Below are 24,071 nucleotides of genomic sequence, written 5' to 3'. Positions count from 1 at the left end.
AAGCGGCAAGAAGAGGTCAGGCTCGAGATATATTTTGGAGACAGAACTGACTGGTCTAACACGTGAGGTGGGAGGCAAGGAGGAAAGAGCGGCACCGAGTGTGGAACTAGGGTCTTGGCCTGAGCACCTGGGTGAACGGAATGGGAAGGCTGCTAGTAGTTGGTTGAGTAGGTCTGGAGAATGTGGGTGTGTGCAGGCAAAAAGGAGTTTGAGATCGCTCCAAGCATTGATTAAATTGGTGATAGGAGTCTGGAGTTTGGGGAAAAGGTCGGGAAACAACCTCATCTCCAGTAACTCATCTTGCATTCTGTATGATCAGTAGTGCTAGTGTTAAGTCACTCAGCTGAGTCCAACTCTTTGCAACCTCATGGACTGTATGCAGCCCACCAAGCTCCTCTGTCTATGGGATTCTCCAGGCAAGAATAATGGGGTGGGTAGCCATTCCCTTCTCCAGGGGATCTTCCCGACCAGGGATCAAACCCAGGTCTCCTGCATTGCTGAAAGAGTCTTTACCATGTGAGCCACCAGGGAAGCCCACTAGCTAAATGCTCGCCAGCTAAAATGAAAGTCAACAAGTTGCTTCACTTGTGGCTGCCACATTTGATGTTTTGTGGCTGGCGCCTTTATTCGAGTCTTCATCTCTGGACTGCCCTTGCACCCTTCCTACCCCTGGGTGACTGACTCTTGCCTTTTAAAACGAAGACAGGGTGTCCCCTGAACACCAGGCTGAGCTGAAGGAGCCCCTCATTTGTGCCTCTGTGGTTCTCAGCAGCTCACACCCGAGTTGCCTATTAGATTCTCTAAGGCAGGGTCTGCCTAGCTCATCTCTGTATTCCTGGCACCTGGTCCTGAGCATGCACTGGGAAGAAGGTCTACACGGGTTAGAAGATCCACACCTGTTGAACTGCAAGAAAGGTGCCCCCTCAAGAGGCTGCTGTCTCACTTAAAAACAGGGCCACAGACTTGAACTACTAAATGGAAAGGAGGGCATGGTTCCAAAACATCGCATTCTCTGTGGAAAGTTTCCAAACTGCTTCTTAAACCCAGCCAGCCAGCCCCGACCCCTCCTCCCCGCCGGGCTTCTCCGGTGGCTCAGCGGTTAAAAAAAAAAAAGAAAAATCCGCCTGCCAAGATCCCCTAGAGGAGGGCATGGCTACCCACTCCAGTATTCCTGCCTGGGGAATCCCTTAGACAGAGGAGCCTGGCGGGCTACAGTCCATGGGGTCACAAAGAGTCGGACGCGATTTAGCGACTAAACAACTGATCCTGAGACCCAACTGACCAGTTCTCTTCAAAAGGGGTCCACCTCCAGCCTAGCTCCCCTCTCCCCCGGGCACTTCTCCGACCGCATTGTTTGAGAAGCGGGCGGAGCCGCGCTGGGAAAGGAAACCCACAGGCTTTTCTTTCGCTTTCCCCAGCTGGCTGCATTCCTAGCGATGTAGGACCGTAGCAATGGGCTTTCCCATCTGCAGTGGGGAGAGGCAAGGCACACGGTAAACGGAGGCAAACGATCGCCCCTCCGAGGGCCCCCGGGTAGTGGTCTGGGCTCGGGGGCCGCTGGAGGTGGACGCCCGGGGGCCGCGGTGCAAAGACTTCACCGCGGTCTTGGAGACGGGGCCGGCGACGCCCATAAGGCGGCGACCGGAGAGCGGCCCTGGGCCACCACCGAGCCCCACCCGACCGCCCCCGGCGCGGTACTCACCGGTCGGGAGCGGGACTGTGTCCCGCGCGGCGTGGGCCTCGGACCAGCTGGCGCCGCGGGTCGACTCGGGCGCGGAAGGCCCCGCCAGATCCATGTCTGCGCGCTGCGTCCCCGCCGCCGGAAGTCCGCTTCGGCGAAATAAAGCTGATGGATTTCCCCTGCCGGGGAAGCGCACAGAGGCTTTGCAGACGGCTTCTCTACCTCCGAGTCTGAATTCGAACTGCTTTAAAGAGAAAAAACGAATCACGCCAGGCGCTCCCCACTCTGCGCCCACTTATCCGATGGTCGGAGGAAAGGTGGCCGAAGTCCCTGGACTCAGCTGGAGAAGTGATGGGTCTTCCTGAGGGATTACCCGTTATTTTTAAAAAGCCGTTATCACGTGGGGCTTCCCTGGCGGTCCAGTGATTGAGACTCCACACTTCCACTGCAGGGGGCCCGGATTCAATCCCTGGTTGGGGAACTAAAATCCCACATGCCATGCGGCACAGTCAAAATAACACTCCACACACACCCACCCACCCAAGTATTAACCGAGTGCAATGCCAGTTTCCAGTGGTCAGCCATTATTTCACTAGCACACCCCCCAAGTTTGGGCTGAATAGGTCTATCATAAGCGGAGGCAGAATTAACTGAGTGCAATGCCAGCTTCCAGTGGTAATCCTTTATTTAGCACCCGTAGTGTACACAGCACCATACAAGATGAGGTTTCTGGCGCATGGAACAAATACACAAAACACAGACGCGGGTAATTAAATCGCAGTTACAAAATAAGTTGCTCTGTAAAAAAGAAACATGTAATAGCTGGTGGTTTGCTGAGGCAATCAAAGGAAAAACTTCTCGAAGTCTTGCTTTTTGAGCAGGTTTTAAAGAGAGGAAAGGAGGCAAATTGGGGACAGAAAAGAGAAACTGTTAAAAAGGATAACTTAGTCTTGACCAACACACATGAATTACAGAAGCAGATGTGCGGAGCAGCAAAACGAGAGAAAAAAGGGCAGGCTCTGCCAGCAGTGTTTTGCCTTCAAGCAGTAAGACTGACTCATTGCCAGGCCAAAGAGTCCTAAAGACACTGAATAAGAGATTGAAGAGCTCAGCTGGGCCAAGTGAAGCAGGTGAAGGGCCCCTTCCCCCACTCTCAGATCATAATCTCAGCTCTTCAGTGTTCCACTCTTAGGGAGGAGCAGACTGCCAAGATCACTAAGGGAAGCCTAAAGCCTGAAAGACAAAGACCAAAGGAAACATACAAAGAAAACAAATCTTGGAGGTCACAGATACTCAGGAAGAAAATATAGGCACGAATGCCTGTGTGTGATGTACTATATAAAGTGTTTTCCAAGCGACAAGATACTGCAACCATGAACCAATAGGATACTACTGAAGAAAAACAAAATATTCAGAGAGCTCTAGAAATAAAAAAAATGAGACCCTGCCCCCAAATAAACTAACAAACTGTCATGTGAGCGTATGTTCAATTCTTTGTCTCATCACAATAAAGATTTGAAGTGATGGAGATTAAGATGGACATTAAAGCCCCCTCGGCGTGTCGCAGCTCTCAAGTCTTGGATAGACCGTGTTATAGCTCTCAGGTCTCGAATGGACCATGTTATAGCTCTTAGACAAATCAGTGTTACAGCTCTATTTTATTTAGAAGATAGCAGGAAAATCCATCTTCGAGGCGTGAGGGCACGTCGATCTAGACACGAGAAGAGCGCCCCAGAGCGCGGGAGACAGCGAGCTAGCTTTGGCTCCTGTATTTATATGTTTCTCTCTCCCTGGGCCTGTCCTATATAAATTGGGCCAGCCAGGAGTGTTGTTTGTTTTACCTGAGGTCCTCACTCTGGTCCTCGGACCTTCTTTTGTTTCATTTTCACGGGCTTTTCCCTTCCTTGTCTTGTAGCCACTGCCATTTTGGACTCCTTTTCCCTGTTCTACCTACCTAACAAAACCAAAAAAACCACCACAATAGACAAATTGGAAGATTACGTTGAGGAAATCTCCCAGAAAGTAGAGCAATAAGACAGAGCTGGAAATTAACAGAAAAGGTAAGAAAATCAGAGAACCAATCCTGGAGGTCTACGGTCTGGGTAACAGAAATCCTAGAAAGTGAGAACAGATAAGGTATCATTAAAGAAACACGTCAAGAAAAGTTCTCTGAACCAAAGAACAAGGTTTTCAGATTAAAGACCCCACCAAACACCTAGTATCAGGTGTAATAATAGACCTTTACTGGGAACAGAACACTGGGTCAAAGAGATTGCTGTAACGTTCGAGAGAGAGAAAGACTGGTCACAAATATAAAAGAAAAAGAATGGCCTCTGACTTCCAACAGTCACTCTGAAGGCCAGAGGTGAGAACATTTTCAGATTTCAAAGCAGCAACACTGGAATGTAGCATGTATGTTCAAAATTGGGTATGAAAGCTACTCAGGAACTCTCTGCCCTGCCAAAACAGCAATCAAGTGTAAGGGCAAAAGAACATATTGAAACATATAGTCTCATTTTTTCCCTTTCAAAAGGTACTGGAGGATGTGCTTCACCCATAAAGTGAAAGTCATTCAGTTGTGTCCAACTCTTTGTGACCCCATGCCTATATGTGGCAGTAAATCAATGAAAGGAGAAATAAGGGGATTTAACTAGAAATAGACCTGACATCGGAAAGACAAAGGGAATCTCTAGGATGCTGACGGGAGATGACAGCTGGGAACCAGTACAGATGGAGGAGATCAAGATGTCAGATCTCTGTACAGATTTCCCATACTTTTCAAGTGTCTTCATCTTATTTCAGTGCGTTGCCTAAAATTCCTGCATCTTTACTGTGAATAAATGAAACTTCTCAGCTTTGCCCATTTGTCTATGGCTGTCTGGTTACAATTTCTTGCTCCCTTTCCTAGCTCTTTGGTTTCCCACTCTCTAACCCACCTTCAAGTTAAATTTTTATTTAGTTCAATATTTTTAAGAAATTAAACCTAGTACAAGTTTAGATTCTTGTTTGAAAGGTGCTGCTGCTGCTGCTAAGTCACATCAGTCGTGTCTGACTCTGTGCGACCTCACAGATGGCAGCCCACCAGGCTCCTCTGTCCCTGGGATTCTCCAGGCAAGAATACTGGAGTGGGTTGCTATTTCCTTCTCCAATACATGCATGCTAAGTCGCTTCAGTCATGTCCGACTCTGTGCGACCCCATTGGCAGCAGCCCACCAGGCTCCCCTGTCCACAGGATTCTCCAGGCAAGAATACTGTAGTGGGTTGCCATTTCCTTCTCCATTGTCTGAAAGGTAACCAAAGGTAATTAAACCCAGAAGCTAAGGAAAAAAAACAAACCCTAAAAAACCCAGAACTACTTTAATTACTCCTTTTTGAGCTAGTATTCCCATGCTGGTTCCAGGGGCGAGGAGAATTTCCTGACAGCCAAATGTACATCTTTGTTTTAACTCTTGGAGACTCTCACCCCCTTTTCACTAGATGATCATGGTCAGGAAACCTACAGCAGAGTAAATCTTTCCCTTTTTCTCTAGGAAAATAATTTGCACATCATGCCCAGGAAACTCCAACGGTCTGTTTCAGACTCTTTCAACAGAATTGTTTTAAGTGAAATTCTTATCCAGCACCATCTCTTCTGGCAATAAATAAGCCATGTCTGACTATTCTCTTAAGTTTCCTTTTCTTACAGTTCTACTCTGTCTAGAACAAAAATATTTCAGCTCATCCAAGTTTCTATTCTCGCTTTTCCTGTGTTTGTATAGAAAGAGTGAAAAGAATCTGTGGAAAAGAAGTTTCATTTCAAAAAATGTGCCAAAACTTTCCCCTAGGAGAGTTTCTCTTCTTTCTCATTCAAGTGGACTGATGGGACACTATTTCATGGAGCTTATCCAATTAACTTAAAATACTTGGAAGTAATTTGCATAATATTAATATTTTTCAGGCTCTGATGCCCATCTTATGGCTCACAATGGTAAATTATTTGCCAGGAACTAAACATAAATAAATTTTGTAGGTAAAGAGGTGAAATTTGGCCCTGTGGGGCCTTGAAAGTCAAAGATAATAACTACAAAAGCAGTAAGAAGTGCTGAAATCAACTGTGACATCTGTTCTTCTGAATATATAATTTACAAATAAGTTACAAATTACACAGTGGTGTTTCATATAAAATATACACATCCATTCTACTCATGTACAGTTAAAGAGCAGTAAGAATAAAGAGATAGGCTATGCATATGAAAATGTCCCTATTTTGTTCCAAGCATTTCTAAGTAATGCAAATAAACACTCCCAATAAGGGTAAACTGGGATCTCTTGACAGATCGTAATGTAAATTAATTCCACTGGCCACAGGGATTTCTTTTGCATGGCCCTAGTTTCAGCTTGATCAGCTGATTTCATGAGCAGGTATTAACTACAGATTTATAATATTTTTTTTCTACACTTATTAACCCCACATTGGCAGAGGATTTCTTTCTCAGGCATAGTTCCAGCTTCATAACCATAATCCCATGTTAGTTCTGTTCTTGCTTTCACATACCTAGAAAGTAGAAATTTTAAAAATAATCATAAATTATCCTGAATGAACCAAATTTGATTATAATCAATTTTCATATTAACATCATTAATCCTCCTCAACAATATCGTTTTCTCTCTCCAACATCCACTACTTAGGAATGCTCTATTTGAGTTTTATTTCAAATCTACTAAAATCCCAAATAAGAAGAAACTGTCAATATCCACAAGGGAGGAAGTGTGTTTTTAAAAAGAGTGGGCCCCAGCAATGCACTGAGGCCCGGGGAAGTAATCAGGGGTAGTTTTGACTTAAAGATGTAGCATTCTGCATCATTTATTTTCTGAACTGAACTGGCTGAGACCTGTCATTCTTAGCCTTTTTGGACATTAATTCTAAGAGGAAATAAGAATTAAAATTTCAACTATTTAAAATTTTATCGCCTCTAAACAGTTTGGGATGACTGAGTATTCTAGGGTAACCAGAGAGTTAGGGCTATAGCATATACCTTCTTTTAATATTTTTGTACTGTTATTTTTAAAGTCACAACTTCAAAATTAATCATATTAAAAAAATTTTCAAACCTGTTGGTGAAGAACGCCACCAAGGGAAAATTTCTGTCATGTGTTTCTACAAAAACATTCTGTACCAAAAGATTTGGGCAACAACTATGCTGTTAACAAAAACAGACAAACACATGTTAGATATAGCATAAAGTCTGATACATTGTTCTTTGAAGCATTAGAACACCATTCTGTTTCCAACACATCTTGTTTTTATTTTTTTTCTGACTAGTATGCAAAATATCATAGCTCATTACAATTTTGTTGATGGTACGAATTCATTCAGAAAGCCCTGTTTTGACATTCTTACATCTTGCCAGTAGAAATGCAAAATAGTAAAAACTCCTATTTATCATTATTATAAATGCATTTATCTTTTGATTCAACAATCCAGTATCTGGGAGTGTATTTGACAGATATATCTGCATATATATCCATGTAAGATTATTTACTGAACATTGTTTTCAACAGTAGAGGTTTTGAAGCAATGCAAATGTCTATCTAAAGAGGATTATTTAAACTTCTGGAGAGCCACACATTGGAATCATATGCACCTATAAACAAAAACAAATGAGGAGCTCGGTGTACTCATACAGAAAGATCTCCAGGGTATATTGTTAACTTAAAACACAAGGTGTAGGACACTGAATGTAATATGCTGTCTTTTAGGTAAGGGGTAGGAATAGGAACACATCCTTATGTTTACTTGTATTTGCATAAAGAAACACTGTAAGAATACACAAAAAGTAATAAAAAATGATTTTACTGTAGAGGGTGGATTGGGGGCAGGGTGAACAGGGGCAGAGTACATTATTTTTAAACCAAAACAAAAAGTTTAATATGAAGAATATGTTATGACCTGAATTTTACATCAAACCGATCCTTTGGAAAGGGTATCTGTGTAAGTAATTGATTTCTCTGCTGAACACAAGCATTATTTATTGTTTTTCCAAGGCTTCTAACATGGTGATAACTATCTCCTGTCACCACCATTTCAGTGTTATTTTGCTGCACATGAGCTGTTATTGCTACACAGTCATCTATCACCAGATTCATAAAGGGATCGAATCCCAGCAATATTCCTCAGACACATTTACCACTGTTAGATTTCAATGATAACTTCCTATCACCCATACATTTTTTTCAGTTTGAGCCTGGTGAGCTTTACTCAGGGTACCTACTTGGCAGGGTCACAGCTGCTGTGAAACAATTCTGTTTGTATGTATTTTCTAAGGTGTTTTATTTTATTTAAGTTTTTAAATCATGAGAATGGATTATCTATGTAGAAAATTAAATTTAAAAAGACAGAAAAGCCTTGTTTTTCTCTTCCTATAAACAAGGGGAGATCCAGCTAGTGAGACCAACCATATCATTCCAGTGCAGCCACTATTCAACATAACTGACTGGAAAGAAAGCCACGAGAGTCCTTTGCTAGGGATCATTCTTTACTGATCTCCTGGCTCTCCTGGCATGTTCAGTAGCTTCCAGCATGTTTGGCAATAGTATAGAAGTAGTGAAAGTACAGGAGACCCAGGTTCCATCCCTGGGTCAGGAAGATCCCATGGAGAAGGGAATGGCAACCCACTCCAGTATTCAGAGAGGCTTCTCTTGTTAACCAAGTATCCTTCTAACTAGGAGAGCGAAAAAGAAAAAGGCCAAACAGATTTCTCTAGCAAGGAAAAAAAGTTCTTTGGTTTCAAAGATTTTCTGACTTGAGAGTACTTTTTCTTCTGATGGCATATGAATTACATTTAAAATTATCACTAAACAGCAATTTCAAACCATTCAAATGTCATATTTTAAAGAGGTGTTGAGGGAATTCCCTGGTGGTTCAGTTCTTAGGACTCTACTTTCACTGCAGAGGGCAAAGGTTTGATCCCTGGTCAGTGAACTAAGATCCTCTGAGCCAAGTAGTACAGCCACAAATAAATAAATAAATAGGTCTTGAGTTTAGCAAAGGAAATACATAAAAGAATCTTGGGCTATGCATGCTTCCCATTATTTTAAGGGAAAAGTCAAAGCTGCCCATCCCACTAACTGAACCCCACAGAGAGGAAGAAGCGCTCTGATACAGAGCAAAGAGAAAAATTAAGGCCACATCCAGAAATCAGTGAACCTGAACGGACTTTTCCAAAGGACGTGTGGAGGTTATCATACAGTTCCTGTCCTGCTTCCACGACTCCTCGTCACTCTCCTGGGTAAGATAAGTCAGAACAAAGTGGAGCCCAGAGAGGAGGAGGAATGCAGGTGGTTTCTGCACGGTCTGGCTGGCCAAAGACAGGGCAGTCTATACAGACACTGGGACTAGTGGCGAAGGTATTTCTCTTTTTTCCCCTGGAAAATTTCTGGGACTATATACTTTCTTTGAAAAGCATGTATGATGGTAGGAGGCAGGAGAGACGAGACTGGCAGTCTGATGGGAAAAGCTAACTCCAATTCCACCCTACACAGTAGTTATGGCCAACAATGCAAAGTATCCCTCTCATCATGAAGATGCCAGGAGTCTTAAGTGTCAATGAACCTTGTGAAGTGAAAGTCGCTCAGTCATGTATGACTCTTTGCAATCCCATGGACTATACAGTTCGTGGACTTCTCCAGGCCAGAATACTAGAATGGGTAGCCTTTCCCTTCTCCAGGGGATCTTTCCAACCCAGGTCTCCCACACTGCAGGCAGATTCTTTATCAGCTGAGCCACAAGGGAAGCCCAAGAATGCTGAAGTGGGTAGCCTATCCCTTCTCCAGTGGATCTTCTAGACCCAGGAATAGAACTGGGGTTTCCTGCACTGCAAGTGGATTCTTTTCCAACTGAGCTAACAGGGAAGCCCAATGAACCTTAAATCAGAGAAATCAAATATTCCTCTATATAAATGAAAATAAGTCTCATTACATATATCCCAAACATACACAGAAACAGCAAATGACTATGGCTTAGGAATAAGAAAAGAGTAAGATAGTAAAATGCAATATTCTGATAAATGTACTGGTTTTCTGTACTAAGCCACTGCTGCTGCTAAGTCGCTTCAGTCGTGTCCGACTGTGCGACCCCATAGACGGCAGCCCACCAGGCTCCTCCGTCCATGGGATTTTCCAGGCAAGAACACTGGAGTGGGATGCAATTTCCTTCTCCAATGCATAGAAGTGAAAAGTGAAAGTGAAAATGAAAGTGAAGTCGTGTCTGTTTCTTAGCGACCCCATGGACTGTAGCCTACCAGGCTCCTCCGTCCATGGGATTTTCCAGGCAAGAGTACTGGAGTGGGTTGCCATTGCCTTCTCTAGTACTAAGCCACTAAATCACTCAAAATTTAGTGAGAGTAGTAAAACATAAGTGCTCCCAACTAAATTTTTTTAATAGAGGTATTTCTGAATAAGACATTCTATTATATGAGACACAAAAGAAAAACTTATTCTATGTGCCCCATTGTTTTTTTGAGGGAATGCATCTTAAAAGCCTTTCAATAAATATATATGATTTTCTTATAATTTCTTATATTTTAAGCAAATGTTTACTGTGTGCTAGATAGTTTAAGCACTTTATATATAATACATTTATATATAAATGGCCCAGCAGCAATAACTACCGCTATGCGTTTTGTATACGTGTTTTTGCTAGATGATCATTTACAACATTCTGGACAGTTATTAACTCCATATTATTGAAGTGGGAAATACAGCATGGAGAGGTCAAGTAAGATGTCCAAGCCCATGTAAGTAGAGGCCTGGCATTCTAATCCAGGTAGTGTGGCTCTGGAATCTGTCAGTCATATTTTCCTCATGATTTTGTGAAGCAGCCTAGGGGAAAAAGGTTTAGATATAGGAATCTCAGCCCATATACTCACATTAAGGAAGCGGCCCACATTTCCTTCTTTTGTGGCATCCAATAAAAACACATTCCCTTTATTGAACTTCTCTAGAGAATCAGATGAAGCATCCTTGATTTCATTTGGTAACTCTTTACCACAGAAGACCTGCTGGTTTTGACATGCTGGAGATTTTTCCTCTTGGGGCTTTTGTATTTGAACCTCATTCTTGTTATCCAGTGTGACTGCTTGGTGACATGTGTCCCCTGGTGGAGTGTCTTCTCTACACTTGGTTATATCTATCACATCGGATTCAATCACAGGCTTGTCTTCACAATCTTCAACTTGGTTTGAGCTTGAGTCCTCTAATAAACATTTCGGAAGGAATTGTCAGGGAATATAAATGGCTGAGCAATACTGCTGAGAGTAACAATACTAATTCAGTGCAAGTTGTGTTAATTATTGCTAATCCGTACAATGTATTAAGGTACACAGTATTTCAATTTTACAAATGAAAACTCTGAGCTTCTGAAGGCTTAAGGGATTCACTCAACTAACTAACTAGCAATAATAATGAGAAGTGGGGTAAGAAACCCAGAAATATCTGATTCTGAAGTCTACCTTCTTTCTACTGCCTAACAATGGCTTTTTATGAATCTGTATACATGTTGCTTCCTGTTACTATAGTTAAGCTCTACTCCTTACAAATTGACTTCTCTTCAACTTTGTACTCTGCATTTAAATATATTCTAAACAGCTGGAACAGAAAGGGTTTAGGGAGCATTTTAGGCCTTTATGATACCAATGAAAGGCTGGGAAGACCCTGATTAAGAGTTACCCGCTCGAAGGCCCAGTAGCAATAACTACCGCTATGGGTTTTGTATACGTGTTTTTGCTAGATGATCATTCAGCAATCACACTTTTACAAACAACAATACTTCAGAAGATGAACTGCTTATTTTTCTTATCCAATAATGCAAGTAATTTTCCAAAATATTCGAAAGTATGGATGCATGTCAAATGGAATAAGTAAAATTATTTATTGTTAAAAAGTCATTTGTGCCTCCTAATTCAGTGGCAGAAAGAAATTACACTTTTCTAAAATTAATGTTTTTGATGTAATCATCACTGTTTCTGGCTGCTTTTTCCTATCATAGGTTACTTGCAGTAATATTAATAGTACATAACTAATTTTGTAGTGCCTGCTATATGTACTGTAGTGGTCAATGAAAACAACAAAAGAACCAAGAGCAACAGGACTCAGATGACTTTCATGCATTAAACGGTGATATATCAGAATGTTGTCCCAAAACACACATCTTTGACATAAGAACTATTTTGAGCTAAGGGCAATTTGAGCTAAGCAGTAATACAGGAAAAGCTCCAAGTCCTCTCCCCTCTCTGCCTAAAAATAGGATATAAATTTACAAAAGTGTCCTTCTATTAATACTAGGAAGGTGGGGAGTTGGGGGTGTATATGTCAAGGAAGCCCAAAGGGAGAAGAGGCCACGGTCAGTCAGTTCTTCACAAAGGGTCATGTCTCAGCAACATCTCTCCCTAAGGGATATACTGAAATGCAAATAAACTAAAGCCCAGTTTTGGCAGGTTTTAATATTAAAGTGGGCTTTCCTTGTGGCTCAGCTGGTAAAGAATCTGCGTGCAGTTGCGGGAGACCTGAGTTTGATCCCTGGGTTGGGAAGATCCCTGGAGAAGGGAAAGGCTACCCACTCCAGTATTCTGGCCTGGAGAATTCCATGGACTGTATAGTCTATACCATGGCAAGACTGGTAACACTGAAAGATGAGCACTCAGGGTAGCAATATTTTCACTTTCTGCTAAGTATCCTCTGGGGCAGCACTGGCTGGAATACTGCAGGAGAATGTCATGTCTTTATTTTTAAAGGAGCCTAAACAAAGAGGAAATGGCTGCACTGGGCAGGGCTTCCAAAGCTGGAGATGGACTGTGAGTTGTCCATGCTATTCTCCTGCCCAGCATCAGGTCACGGTTGGCATCTAGACCAGGGGTCAGCAAACTTCTTCTGTAAGGGGCCAAACAGTAAACACTGTGGGCTATACCATCTCTGTTGTGAGTATTCAGCTATGCTACTATAGTGTGCAAGTAGAGACAATATGTAAATCAAAGAGTGTGGCTATCTTCCGATACAATTTATTTAGCAACACTGAAATTATAATATCCTGTAAGTTTCGAGTGTCACAAAGCATTATTTATCTTCTCATCTCTTCTCAGTTATTTTAAAAGGTAAAAATTATCTTAGCTTACAGGCCATACATAAACCGGTGGTGGGCTGGATGTGGCCCACAGATCACGGTTTGTCGACCTCTGATCTAGACATATAGGAAGCCTTGTGCTGAATGCAGCATTTTTGTAATGGTGTCTGAAAAAACTAGCTACGAGTATTGAGCATGAGAGACAAAAAGGCAGAAGAGGCAGGCAACCACAGAATGAAACAAAGCCTACTTCTCATTTCCTTGGCTTTAGAGTTCAGATGTACTTGAGCTGGATTAAGTTCCCCATTATCTTCTGAGGTGACAGCCTCTGAGGAAGTAAATCCCTTAAAAGAAAACAAGGAAGATGTCTTTACTTTCTAGGTTAGGAAAAAGAATTTAAGTTAGCAGTAAGGCCTCTTTCATCAAGTTATCAATCTCCATAGGCTGCAGCAATTAGATTAGTTTTCAAAGACTCAAAGCTGATAGCCTGAGCAATCTCTGACACGTCAGAGCCCTTTTAGCTGTGTTCTACTCCCAGGCACTTTCGTGAGCCACAGCTATGAAAATTATAAGGACTGTCAAGACATTCTTGAGGCATTATAAATTCAAAATGAAATACACATATATCTGTCGGTATCCCTCAATTCTGATACCAGATGATAAATTTGCCTTCCACTATAAGATGTGCAAAGATTAAAAACACTCTTTGGCTAGTTACTTGAAAGAAAAGGTTAAAGGAGCTGCCTATCTCCATGAGTTGAGGACACTGCAGTCACTGTATATGGTAATGATAACTTTCAAAAAGGGGTATTAGGTTTAGCACAATGCTTGGCACACAAAACATTGACCATTATTCTTATCCATGTACTTCAACGGTCAACGTGTGTTGAGCACTGACCTGGGTGTCATTGTGCTACACTACGTTTCTGACGTTATCTCATTTAACCCTCTTAATTCTGAGATAGATACTATTATTCTAATTTTTCAGAAAAAGAAATGCAGACAGATGTTAACCAGCTAGTTAAGGTGCAGTGTTGGAGGGCAAACTAGGTCTATGTGATCTCCTGGCCCAATCTTCGCATAATGATGTGGTATTAAGGAGTTATCTTCTGTATGTTACCAGGCAGAGGGCAAGTATTTGTGTACCACCTAAGTTAGTATTTTTCACCAAGCCATGAACTACCATTTTGTCTGCCTGTTCTGTTTCTCGCATCATTCTCTTAAGTTACAGTCTCTGACTAGTTATTCTTCTCAGGACAGACTGAAAAGTGTTATCTTCAGAGGCTATCATGTAAAGTGCTGCTTTCTGGATGATCCTCTCATTAGACTGCTTCTGTTCTTTCTCCTACATCTCACAACCGTATCTCCTCAACCTAAATTACTCCATCCTTCTTTCCTATGTAATACTATCACTTTAGCTTCTTCCATGAATTCTTATACTGTATAGCTCTCAGTCTCAGTAGAATACACGGTCAGATCATGAGCAACATTCTCCTTCTATATCTAAGTTGGGAACATGCCAACCATTACGTAAGATACAAAGTCATTAAAAAACAGTCCTAACACTTTAACAGCACCACATTACAAAATAATAAAAGAAATCCTACACATTATTAAATAACACAAACAATCTGAATTAAATAGTAGTTAATGTTCTCAGAAGGGCACCATCTATGTTTTGCACTTTTTACCATATTTTTCCCATTGTGTTGAATAATGACCGTCTTGGTTTTAGGACTTCTAATGACTGAATGATATCGAATTCTTGCAATGCTGTTATATTTCATTCCTCTGAAAAGGAAAACAAAGTTATTCTGTAAATCACTAAAAACGCTCTTTACTGTGCCCTGAAATATAGACAGCATCACTGTTATGTAAATATTCATTAGAAATTAATCTAAGCTATAACACTTATGCCTACTCCTCACTAGAATAATCATATTTTAAAGTCAATCATTCTGGAAGTATATTTAAAAAATGAAGAAAATCTAAGAAAACCTTTGCAAATAAAATGGTGATAGAAAATAAAAAGAACTGCCAAAGTCATGACATCCATAAACAATCTGATTAAAGTCAAAGTTTTTAAAGATGAAGTTCCACAGATGGAAACTGAGGAAATATAGTGTGTTGGTTAGATTTTTAAATTTAAGTGCCCTAGATTTCTCAGTGTGAAACATACAACTGGGAAGCAAATTGATATATAAGAGATACAGAAGTTGGAGTGGAAAGTAAGAAATAAGAAAAAGAAAGAACTACTCTTAATTGGTATGAAACAGTATAGATCAATCTTGACTGGGTTCCTATGATCTCACTCACATAATAGGCTCTTTGGTATTATTATGGAACTTAGGTGGATACTCCTGAGTCTCCATACTTCTCGGACGTGCTTCCAGTTCTATTGGGATAACTTCAACCTCACAATCTGCAACTTCTATTTTCCTCTTTTTGGAAAACATATTTTTCATAATATTCTCTTCTTTTCCATTTTCATCAATAGCATCAGGTTTCTCAGTGTCAGATCTGCTTAGTAATCTTCCTAAAAGAAAAAGTAAAAGAGCTAAATATGACAAAAAGTAATAAGTTACTAAGCAACAAAAGGGCATCTCTTCTGCTCTGTTACAACAGTGTATGGTGTACCTCATTTCTAGAATGAAGATAAACATTAATTCATCCTAGAAAACTACTGTGAGAAATAATAAAAATAAAAGACCAAGAAGAGATTTCGCATCTTCCAGTACATGAAAAAATATAGGAATAAGTATTTGTCTGAAGTGGGATAACACAGAAGACAAGAGATTCAGCTACAATAATATAAAACAAAAATACAGATCAGAAAGCACTCTAGAAAATTAGAGAGGTGAACTCTAGTCTTACAATTATAGCTTTTGTGTGTAGTTATGAATGCTTTATCATTTAAAAACTTTATTTATAAAGTGATGTATTTAAATCTGTGGTGATATGTGCCTATTCTCATCTTAAGCCTTAATGCAATCAAAATGTTAGTCTGAAGTTTATGCATTTTCTTTCAAGGAACTTCAAATTACAGTTAACAAGTCAAAATTAACAGCTAGATTAAAGAGATACCCTTAGGTGCATTTCCTAGCAATGCAGATAAAGTCAATAAATGACACTTCCTGGACACCGTCTGGCATTTTATGGTAAGCTAACTTTTATCAAAGAGTTATTTTGAGAAATATGACAGACAAATGTCCAGGCAAGTTGTGCAGTATTTGTGTCTGTAAGTGGGATGTGGCAGGGATCCAGCTGTGACTGTTCTGAACTCTGAGGATTCTTGCCCTCACTAGAGGGAACCTGGAATTCCAGATAAGGAGGCCTGCTCTGGTCCCTGCTGCCTGGCACATTTCCTTCAGACTGCCTTGAGAGCCACATTTCACCAACCTTTCTCACTTCATGGTACACACAGAAAGTGAGGACTTTTGCCTAACACTCTGAAGTAAAAGGAAGAGACTACTAGAGATGGACCTGTCTGGCCTGTGGGCAATGGCCTGAATGAATCAGTAATTTGCACAACCGTAACACACGGTGGGGAGGCTTTGCTCAGAACATGGGCAACTCTCTATAGAATCCCTGAAATGGAGAGAACTGCCTTGACTGACTTGGAGAAGGCAATGGCAACCCACTCCAATACTCTTGCTTGGAAAATCCCAGGGACAGAGTAGCCTGGTGGGCTGCTGTCCATGGGATCGCACAAAGCGGGACACGACTGAAGCGACTTGGTGGCAGCAGCAGCGGCAGCCTTAACTGAATCATCACCTAAAGGTATTCATTATAACATTAACTTGTTAAATTCTAATAGCTCAAGATGTTGACGAAGACAGTCTCTGACCAATAATCTTTACCTTAGTAAATCAGTCACTTTTCTATTTAAAAGTTTTCTTACTTTACCCCGAAGCAACTGCAGCCACAGAGACTAAAAAACACATCTCATGCAGTAACCCAAGTTTTATCCTTCAGCCTTTCTTTTCTGGGACACCTGGTACCTCCTAATGCACGTCATGCCTTCAGGGCTCGATTTCCCAGTCACTTGCCTTCCTCTGACAGTCCTCCTATACCGTCGCTCTTGTCCTTGCTATAAGATCTCGGCGGCCCTGACTAGTCAATGGAGATTCAGAAATGCAGATCTTACCACAGCGTAATGTGAAAGTAAACCTTTGCTTTACCTGAATAAATGCAAACAAACGTCCCTCTGTCAATGTCATCTAGACAGCGCACTCCCCATCCCTTCTTCTCAGTTTTGAACACTTGTAGCCTCACTTGAGGTCCGTGCTGGACAACTCGGTTTTGACACATTCGTCGATCACACTTGCATAACAGGCTGCATTCATAAATGCTTGTCAATAAAATATACAAGAGAAAATCAATTAGACAAATTAAAAGCAAAAGCACTTTCTATTGCTACCCTGCTAATAATCACTGAGGGAAAGAGACTAAGTGTGAAGGCTCCCAGGGCTAGACTGCCTAGTTCCCATCACAGCTCCAGCACTCACTAGCTGCAGGCCCATGGATTTAATCTCTTTGTGCTTCAATTTCCCATTTTTAAAAATGGGGATTATATGGTACTACCATATAATATGGATTATATGGCATAGGGTGGTTTTGTGAAGATTAAATGAATTGGGTAAGTCAGACAGAGAAAGACAAGTATCACATGATAATCTTTATATGTGGAATCTAAGAAAACGGTAAAAATGAACTTATTCACAAAGTAGAAATAGAGTCAGAGATGTAGAAAACAAACTTAAGGTTACCAAAGGGGAAAGTTGCGGGGCGGGGAGGGGGGATAAATCGGAGATCAGGGGTGACATATACACACTACTATATATAAAACAGACAACTACTAAGGACTTACTGTATAGCACGGGCACTCTGCTCAGTACTCTATAATGACCTATATGGGAATGGAATCTAAAAGCAGGTGGATAGATGTATAACTGAATCACATCGCTGTATAGCCGCAACTAACACAACATGGAAATCAACTATATTTCAATAAAATTTAATTTTAAAAAAAGATTAAATAAGTCTATTTGCAAGGTGCTTGAGACAATGTGTGGCACACAATAAGGGTGAGCTCTTTAAAAATGTCGCCCGATGTCTAAGAAGGGGAAGTCTAGGAAGAATACTTCTCTGTTTGTCTTTTAGCAATAACAACCTTGAAAAGAAAATTCCCAATCCTCAGACGACCTCTGCACAGTATATGTCTTAAAGGGGAAACGTCTACCCAAAGCAAGCCAGCCCAACGGGGAAACGTCTACCGAAAGCAAGCTAGCCCAACGGGGAAACGTCTACCCAAAGCAAGCTAGCCCAACGGGGAAACGTCTACCGAAAGCAAGCTAGCCCAACGGGGAAACGTCTACCGAAAGCAAGCCAGCCCAACGGGGAAACGTCTACCCAAAGCAAGCTAGCCCAACGGGGAAACGTCTACCGAAAGCAAGCCAGCCCAACGGGGAAACGTCTACCGAAAGCAAGCCAGCCCAACGGGGAAACGTCTACCCAAAGCAAGCTAGCCCAACGGGGAAACGTCTACCGAAAGCAAGCTAGCCCAGCGGGGAAACGTCTACCCAAAGCAAGCCAGCCCAACGGGGCTAGGAGTCAGAGGCAAAGCAGGCAAGTGTCAGGCGCAGTCTGCATGCCACCTGTGTGCACTCTGACTTCCATTTCCAAAAATGATATACGGGCTTTTAAAAAAATTCTTTAATTTAGATTTTTGGTATAAGAACCTAATTCCAGCTGAACCATTTAAAGTCCTAAAAGATGATGCTGTTAAAGTGCTGCACTCAATATGTCAGCAAATTTGGAAACTTGCCAGTGCCACAGGACTAGAAAAGGTCCACTTTCATTCCAATCCCAAGGAAGGCCAACACCAAAGAATGTTAAAACTACTGTACAAATGTGCTCGTTTCACATGCTAGTAAGGTAATGCTCAAAATCCTTCAAGTCAGGCTTTAGCAGTACAGGAACCAAGAACTTTCAGATGTACAAGCTGGATTTAGAAAAGGCAGAGGAACCAGAGATCAAATTGCCAACATCTGTTGTTGGAAAGCAAGAGAATTCCAGAAAAACATCTACTTCTGCTTCATTGACTGTACAAAAGCCTTTGACTGTGGGGATCACAACAAACTGTGGAAAATTCTTAAAGAGATGCAAATACCAGACCACCTTACCTGTCTCCTGAGAAACCTGTATGCAGATCAAGAAGCAACAGTTAGAACCAGATATGGAACAATGGACTGGTTTCAAATTGGGAAAGGAGTACGTCAAGGCTGTTTATTTTCACCCTGCTTATTTAACTTATATGCAAAGTATATCATGAGAAGTATCAGGCTGGATGAGTCACCAGCAGGAATTAAGAATGCCAGGAGAAATACCAACAACCTCACATATGCAGATGATACAACTTTAAAAGCAGAAAGCAAAGAGGAATCAAAGAGCCTCCTGATGAGGGTGAAAGAGGAGAGTGAAAAAGCTGTCTTGAAACTCAAAACTCAACAAAGATCAAGGCATCTGGCCCCATCATTTCATGACAAATGGATGGGGAAAAAGTGGGAACACTGACAGACTTTATTTTCTTGGGCTCCAAAACCACTGCGGATGGTAACTGCAATCATGAAATTAAAAGATACTTTCGCCTTCAAAGGAAAGCTGTGAAAAACCTAGACAGTGTATCAAAAAGCAGAGACATCACTCTGCCAACAAAGTCTGTATAGTCAAAGCTATGGTTTTTCCAGTAGTCATGAATGGAAGTGAGAGGTGGACCATAAAGAAGGCTGAGGGCCAAAGAATTGATGCTTGAAGAATTGATGCCTTTGAATTGTGGTGTTGGAGAAGACTTGAGAGTCCTTCGGACTGTAAGAAGATCAAACCAGTCAAATCCTAAAGGAAATCAACCCTCAATATTCAATGGAAAGACTGATGCTGAAGCTGAAGCTCCAGTACTTTGGCCACCTAATGCGAAGAGCCAACTCAATGGAAAAGACCCTGATGCTGAGAAAGACTGAAAGCAAAAGGAGAAGGAGGCAGCAGAGGTTGAGATGGTTAGATGGCATCACCGACTCAATGGATATGAATTTGAGCAAACTCAGGGAGACAGTGAAGGACAGGGGAGCCTAGTGTGCTGCAGTCCATGGATTTGCAGAGTCGGAAACAACTTAGCAACTGAACAGAAACAACAAATAAGAAATTAAGCATTCATTTCAGTTCAGTCGCATCTGACTCTTTGCGACCCCATGAACCGCAGCATGCCAGGCTTCCTTGTCCATCCCCAACTGCCGGAGTCTACCTAAACCCATGTCCATTGAGTCGGTGATGCCATCCAACTGTCTCATCCTCTGTCATCCCCTTCTCCTCCTGCCCTCAATCTTTCCCAGCATCAGGGTCTTTTCCAATGAGTCACCTCTTCGCATCAGGTGGCCAAAGTATTGGAGTTTCAGCTTCAACATCAGTCCTTCCAATGAACACCTAGGACTGATCTCCTTTGGGATGGGACTGGTTGGATCTCCTTGCAGTCCAAGGGACTCTCAAGAGTCTTCTCCAACACCACAGTTCAAAAGCATCAATTCTTTGGTGCTCAGCTTTCTTTATAGTCCAACTCTCACATTAAGAACATTTAGAAGACTAAATAGGCCACAATGATAAAGCACCCTCCTTCAAAGGTATAAGCACCCTCCTTCAAAGGTATAAACACCCTGCAACAAATCCACAGTGTATCTTACCCAGTAGGTATCTGTCTCTCTAGTCTTTTATATTTATATCCAGTGGTTATTTTATTACTTGACAAGGGGCAAGTCTTGGCATTCCTTGCTGTCAGTTGAAGACATGCACATTTTGTTCTAAGAGGAAGACAATGGATGGAGAAGTCAGAATAAAAAAGCATCAAGTTATCAGGCTCTCTTAACAAAAGTATTAAGAATATAGTTGTATTTAAAACAGTTATTTGGCTCATGGATTGTCAAGACTTCTTCCCTAAATAAAACAGACCTCTTTGAAAGACAACATTTACCAAAAGTTTATAAATAATTATAAACTGCCCTGTACCTCGACTTGCTCATTAAATAGTTAACTATACGAGTTTCAACATTTCAAAATGAATTCCTTTCATTTCCTATTCAGCAGAAGCTTCATTGTGAGAATTCTCCCAGGTTTGCTCTCCTACAATGGATAGACTTAAACGTGTCAGGCTCAAAAGAACTTACATAGGTTTGCGTATGTTTCATATTGTCTTTCTCTCCAATGACATAAAAACAGATTGAGGAGACTGATGCCACGTATCAAGCTGTTTTTCGTAGCGCTGCTAAGCAGTAAACATGAACACCTAAAGACAAATTTCCTCTCTAACTACTGAGATGACTACCTAACATGACAGGGACTTAACACTCGATAGGAGTAAGGAACCTGGGTATCTCAGTTATAAACCAGATGCGTGACTACTGGTTAAAAGTCTCTGAATCTCATCTCCTGTGTTAAATGGCAAGTGACTTTAAGATTGTTTCCTCTATGATTCACTTCAGTATTTTTCTGTATATATACAATACATGTCAGAGTGGTAACTACCGTCTGCAACAGAAAAAATAAGCAATAAATTGATTGACTTGGATTCTATTTACAGATGTAGAAATCTATTGTTGCTTTTTCAATATGAGTTTGTTTGCAAAGTTTACAAAGTACAGACAACACAAACAATAACAAACACTCATTCTGACCAGACAGAATCAGCTGTCATCATTTTGTCTAGTCCTTTCTCTTATGTATATACAGCTGACCCTTGATCAGCACGGGTTTCAGCTACACAGGTCCACGTATACGTGGATATTTTTCAATAGTAAATAACACAGTACTACATACATGCGGTCATGTATGGATGTGAGAGTTGGACTGTGAAGAAGGTTGAGTGCTGAAGAATTGATGCTTTTGAACTGTGGTGTTAGAGAAGACTCTTGAGAGTCCCTTGGACTGCAAAGAGATCCAACCAGTCCATTCTGAAGGAGATCAGCCCTGGGATTTCTTTGGAGGGAATGATGCTAAAGCTGAAACTCCAGTACTTTGGCCACCTCATGCGAAGAGTTGACTCATTGGAAAAGACTCTGATGCTGGGAGGGATTGGGGGCAGGAAGAGAAGTGGACGACAGAGGATGAGATGGCTGGATGGCATCACTGACTCGATGGACGTGAGTCTGAGTGAACTCCGGGAGTTGGTGATGGACAGGGAGGTCTGGTGTGCTGCGATTCATGGGGTCACAAAGAGTCAGACACAACTGAGCGACTGAACTGAACTGAACTGAACATGATCTACAGTTGGATGAAAACTTGGCTGTGGAATTATGGATGCGGAACCGCTTATGTGGAGGGCCAATTATGTTACATGTTATATTTTTGAGGGCTGGCACCCCTAACCCCTGCATTGTTCAAAGGTCAACTATAATTTACAACATATATACTGTATATATGATCTTCCTTAAAAAAAAAAAAAAAGATAAAACTAAGCTCTCAAGAGGTTTGGTGAGGCATCCTTTAAACTTTTACATATATATTTATCCACAAACAATACAATGTATTCTTTTAAAAAATTACTATAGTTATTATCCTACAACTTGTCTTTTCATTCAATATAATGCTTTTGAGATCTACCTTTTTAACTTTTCCACAGCATTTAGAATCACAATTAAACTGCTTCTAGCTTTAATACAACAATGCTGTAACATCCTTATTCTTATGCCCTGTCTAAGCATCGCCTGGGTAGCAGCTTTCAAATATTTTTGACTATGACTCACAGCAAGAAATGTCTTACATTTCTAAGAAAAGATCCTACAGAGGCAGCATATTTATGTGTGTGTATATGTAAAGTAAGAAACAGCAGTCACATATAAGTACCTTATCACTGTACTTCCTGTACACATGGTACTTTCTGTACAATTTAATTTTTAAGATTCTAGTTACAACCCTTTAAGTGATTTTACATCCTACTAAACTTAAGAGCTTGGAAAACAATGCTCTAGTATAAAAATACTATTGCTGAAAAATAGGAATGCATATCTTCAACTGCTGTGTAATTGTCTGAATACCCTCTTAACACCCCCACCCCCCACCATATAACTGTCTGGCTTGTTACAGAATTCTAGTTTTGTATTTATTTTCCTTCAGCATTTTAAGCTAATATGCCTTTTTGTCTTCTATTATTTTTGATGAAAACTGCCTTGTCAATATATTCTCTTTTCCATCTGCTAGCATATTTATTCTTTGCCCTAGATACTTGCAAGGTTGCATCATGATATATTTAGATGTACAGTTATTTTATTTCCCTTCCTAGGACACAGTCGGATATGACTGAAGCGACTTAGCAGCAGCAGCAGCAGCAGTACACAGCAGGCTTTTTCACTCTGAGGACTCCTGTCTTTCTTCAGTTCTGGAAAATTCTCAGCTAGTATCTCTTTGAATGATGCTCTCTTCTCAGAGGTATGTTGGAATTTCCCATTGACCTTTCATATTTTTCAACCTGTAAACTTTTTTTCCTCGTATTTTTATCCCTTTGCATTCTGGGAGAACCCTTTAGTTTTGCTTTGCTATTCACTGATTGTTTCTCCAGCTATACCAATGCTACCACTTAGTCCATCTACTTAAGTTTTTTATTTCCATAACCATATGCTTTATTTCCCGTATTTCTAAATGGCTCTTTTACTTATATAGTAAAATGATCACATATAAAAATGATCACCTCCTCATTTCATGGATATTAGGATCTTATCTCTTTGGACATTTTAGACACACCTATTTTAAAGCCTCCTTCAGTCACATTCTCCATCTCTCTCTGACTCCTCAGGCGTGACCTCTGCCATCTGTGCGAACTTACGCTGCCTTCACGGTCCTGACTGCCTGTGTGCTCTGACTATGCGAGGTCATGCTTCTGCCCAGGTCACTCCTGGGTGCTCTTCTACACTGGCTGCTCTGGCTCCGACCTACGGGTTTCACGGCTCTCAGCCTGGTTGTTATCAATACAGTTATACAACCGCAGGCCCTGTGGGTTATCAGCCAACCTCCTGGTCTTGGGTAGGTCCCTGTTTCTGCCCCTTTCCCTGAGAGCTTGGTGCCCACTCTCCACCATGCACGGGACACGTTTAACTCCCATTCCCGTCAGGATCAGAATCCCTGGCCACAGTGCTCATGTCCAATTCCAGATTCCCGTGAGCCTCAGCTTTTTGCTTATTTTGTGACTTCTCTCGTAATTTGTGACCAAAAAACAAACATATGTGTGCTGGTGGTGCATGTTACATGGGGATTAGT

At 41.2% G+C, this 24,071-nt stretch overlaps 1 protein-coding gene across 1 annotated transcript in view; it reads right to left on the bottom strand.

Annotated features, from left to right (window-relative positions):
* Positions 1 to 24,071, bottom strand: part of SETDB2 (SET domain bifurcated histone lysine methyltransferase 2) — a 70,291-nt gene that overhangs the window by 29,264 nt on the left and 16,956 nt on the right. Inside the window, exons 6-10 of the mRNA XM_052650354.1 lie at positions 20,510 to 20,626; positions 16,958 to 17,127; positions 15,093 to 15,312; positions 14,468 to 14,567; positions 13,027 to 13,120 (exon numbers count right to left, since the gene is read on the bottom strand). Coding sequence (XP_052506314.1) covers positions 13,027 to 13,120; positions 14,468 to 14,567; positions 15,093 to 15,312; positions 16,958 to 17,127; positions 20,510 to 20,626 — 701 coding nt within the window. The remainder of the gene's footprint in view (positions 1 to 13,026; positions 13,121 to 14,467; positions 14,568 to 15,092; positions 15,313 to 16,957; positions 17,128 to 20,509; positions 20,627 to 24,071) is intronic.

Source organism: Budorcas taxicolor, chromosome 12 (assembly GCF_023091745.1).
Source record: "Budorcas taxicolor isolate Tak-1 chromosome 12, Takin1.1, whole genome shotgun sequence".
NCBI lineage: Eukaryota > Metazoa > Chordata > Mammalia > Artiodactyla > Bovidae > Budorcas > Budorcas taxicolor.
This window is presented reverse-complemented; position numbering and strand designations above follow the sequence as displayed.